Below are 1,909 nucleotides of genomic sequence, written 5' to 3'. Positions count from 1 at the left end.
TTTTTAACACTATTATAATTTTTTTAACATTATTATATTTTTTTAAAATATTATTATAAATTTATGTTATATAAAAAATATTTTATAAATTAATTTATATTATATAAATTAATTGTATAAATAAATTAAAATAATAAATTATATAATAAGTTTAATTTATAAAATGTATCTAAATTAAGTTTTGAGATTAACTAATGTACAAATGCAAAATATAGGTTTGCAGGAGAGAGAAAATAGGAAAAAAAATTTAGTATTGCTAGCTGTTGGAAGGGGAAAAAGAGATTTGGATATGGGTTTGGGGATCAGTGGGAGATGGTCTTAGATAAAAACCCAAAAATAAATAATAAAACAGTCTTATAACCAATATTATTGAACCCGGCCGAAATGAAATATGCACAAATGGAAGCTTACAAGTCATTGTACAAGTGCATAGAAAACTAAAAGTTTGCAAACCATATACTTAGTTGGAAAAGAAAAGAGACTGTTGAAGAAAAGCATAAGAAAAACAACCAATTATCACATTCTTCAAAAACAAAATTCCATTAAAACATAGATATAGTTTTTATGTTGATATTCATTTGTTGTCGACCATGGATTTAATCATGTTAAGCTCATGTGAAATCTTCTCGACAAGTGTGTCTGTGTCTAATATGAAACCCTTGACAGCCTCATGAGAAAGGAAACTCTCTGCCCAAACCACAAGATGAGGCGTTTTAGATTCATCCAACAAACTCACTTCTCTCAATTTCTCAATCGCCTTCAAACACCCCAAGAAACTACCAAACGCAATATCCAAATACGAAATATCGTTTCCTCCAAAGAATAACTTACCTTTACTGAATTTAACAAAAGCTACATCTAAGAACCCTAAACCTTCATTCAGTTTCTCCAATATCGCCGGTCTTTCTTTCTCTGACGCCATGAGAAAGTCTCTAAAAGAAGGGATCAACTGCAATATTTGTCATTTGAAAACTTAGGTAAATGTCTCGAATGAATGTAAAAGAGTGTAAAAGTAATTTACCTTGTCGTCAACATAGGCAGCCCAGAAACGGGTGATGGCTCGGTCGTATGGATCGGCGGGGAAGATTGAATGACCTGATGACCATTGTTCATCGATGTATTGTATTATGATAAGTGATTCGGAGATGGGTTTATCATCATGAATCAATACCGGGATTTTCTTGTGAACAGGATTCGATTTTAGAAGAAGTTCACTCTTTGAGCCAAATGTTTCTAGTAGAAATTCATGCTCAATTGATTTGAGTTTGAGGGAGATTTGAACTCGGTTCACGAATGGGCTCGGGGATGACCCTAAAAGCTTTACTGAACCTTTTCCATTCATTCCGGCGGTCAAAGACTAGTAATTCATCAGAATTTAAAGACAAAATATAGAGAGGAAGAGAGAGAGAGGATGGAGAGATCATCTCCAATCCATCCCTAATATAGCCTTCAAAATGGATTTTTCAACACCAACCCACCTTAAACCAAAATCCAAGATCCAAGATCCAAAATTTGCTTGTTGATGTTCAAATATCCATTTTTTTTAAAATGTATATTTTTCTTCTAATATATGTTTAACTATTAATATATTTTAATTTTATATATTTAATCTTTTATATAATTTATTTACATGTTTAATTTTTTTTATTCTATATTTTTTATTAATAAAATTTAAAATATTATAAATTTATAATTAATTTTATCATAATTATCTAAATTTAAATCAGAAAAAAAATTAGGGTTTAATTTTAAAAATTGATAAATATATAAAAATATAAAAAAAGTTTAAAAATTTGTATAAAATTAAATATTCTATAATATTTTTTTTAATTTAAAAAATAGTTTTGAATTTAAGATGAATTAATGTTAGATGGGAATGTTACTCCATTTTGTTGTTAAAATAATTTTT

At 28.2% G+C, this 1,909-nt stretch overlaps 1 protein-coding gene across 1 annotated transcript; it reads right to left on the bottom strand.

Annotated features, from left to right (window-relative positions):
* Positions 1–495: 495 nt before the first annotated feature.
* LOC124940345 (glutathione S-transferase U17-like) lies at positions 496–1,415 on the bottom strand. Its single transcript, XM_047480858.1, has 2 exons — positions 1,022–1,415; positions 496–949 (listed from the first exon to the last, which is right to left on the bottom strand). Exons 1-2 carry the CDS (start codon positions 1,340–1,342, stop codon positions 575–577), a joined length of 696 nt encoding a protein of 231 aa, XP_047336814.1. The 5' UTR covers positions 1,343–1,415; the 3' UTR covers positions 496–574.
* Positions 1,416–1,909: the final 494 nt, after the last annotated feature.

This window comes from Impatiens glandulifera, chromosome 5, assembly GCF_907164915.1.
Source record: "Impatiens glandulifera chromosome 5, dImpGla2.1, whole genome shotgun sequence".
Lineage (NCBI taxonomy): Eukaryota > Viridiplantae > Streptophyta > Magnoliopsida > Ericales > Balsaminaceae > Impatiens > Impatiens glandulifera.
Note: the sequence above shows the minus strand (reverse complement) of the source record. Positions and strands in the feature narration are given on the sequence as shown.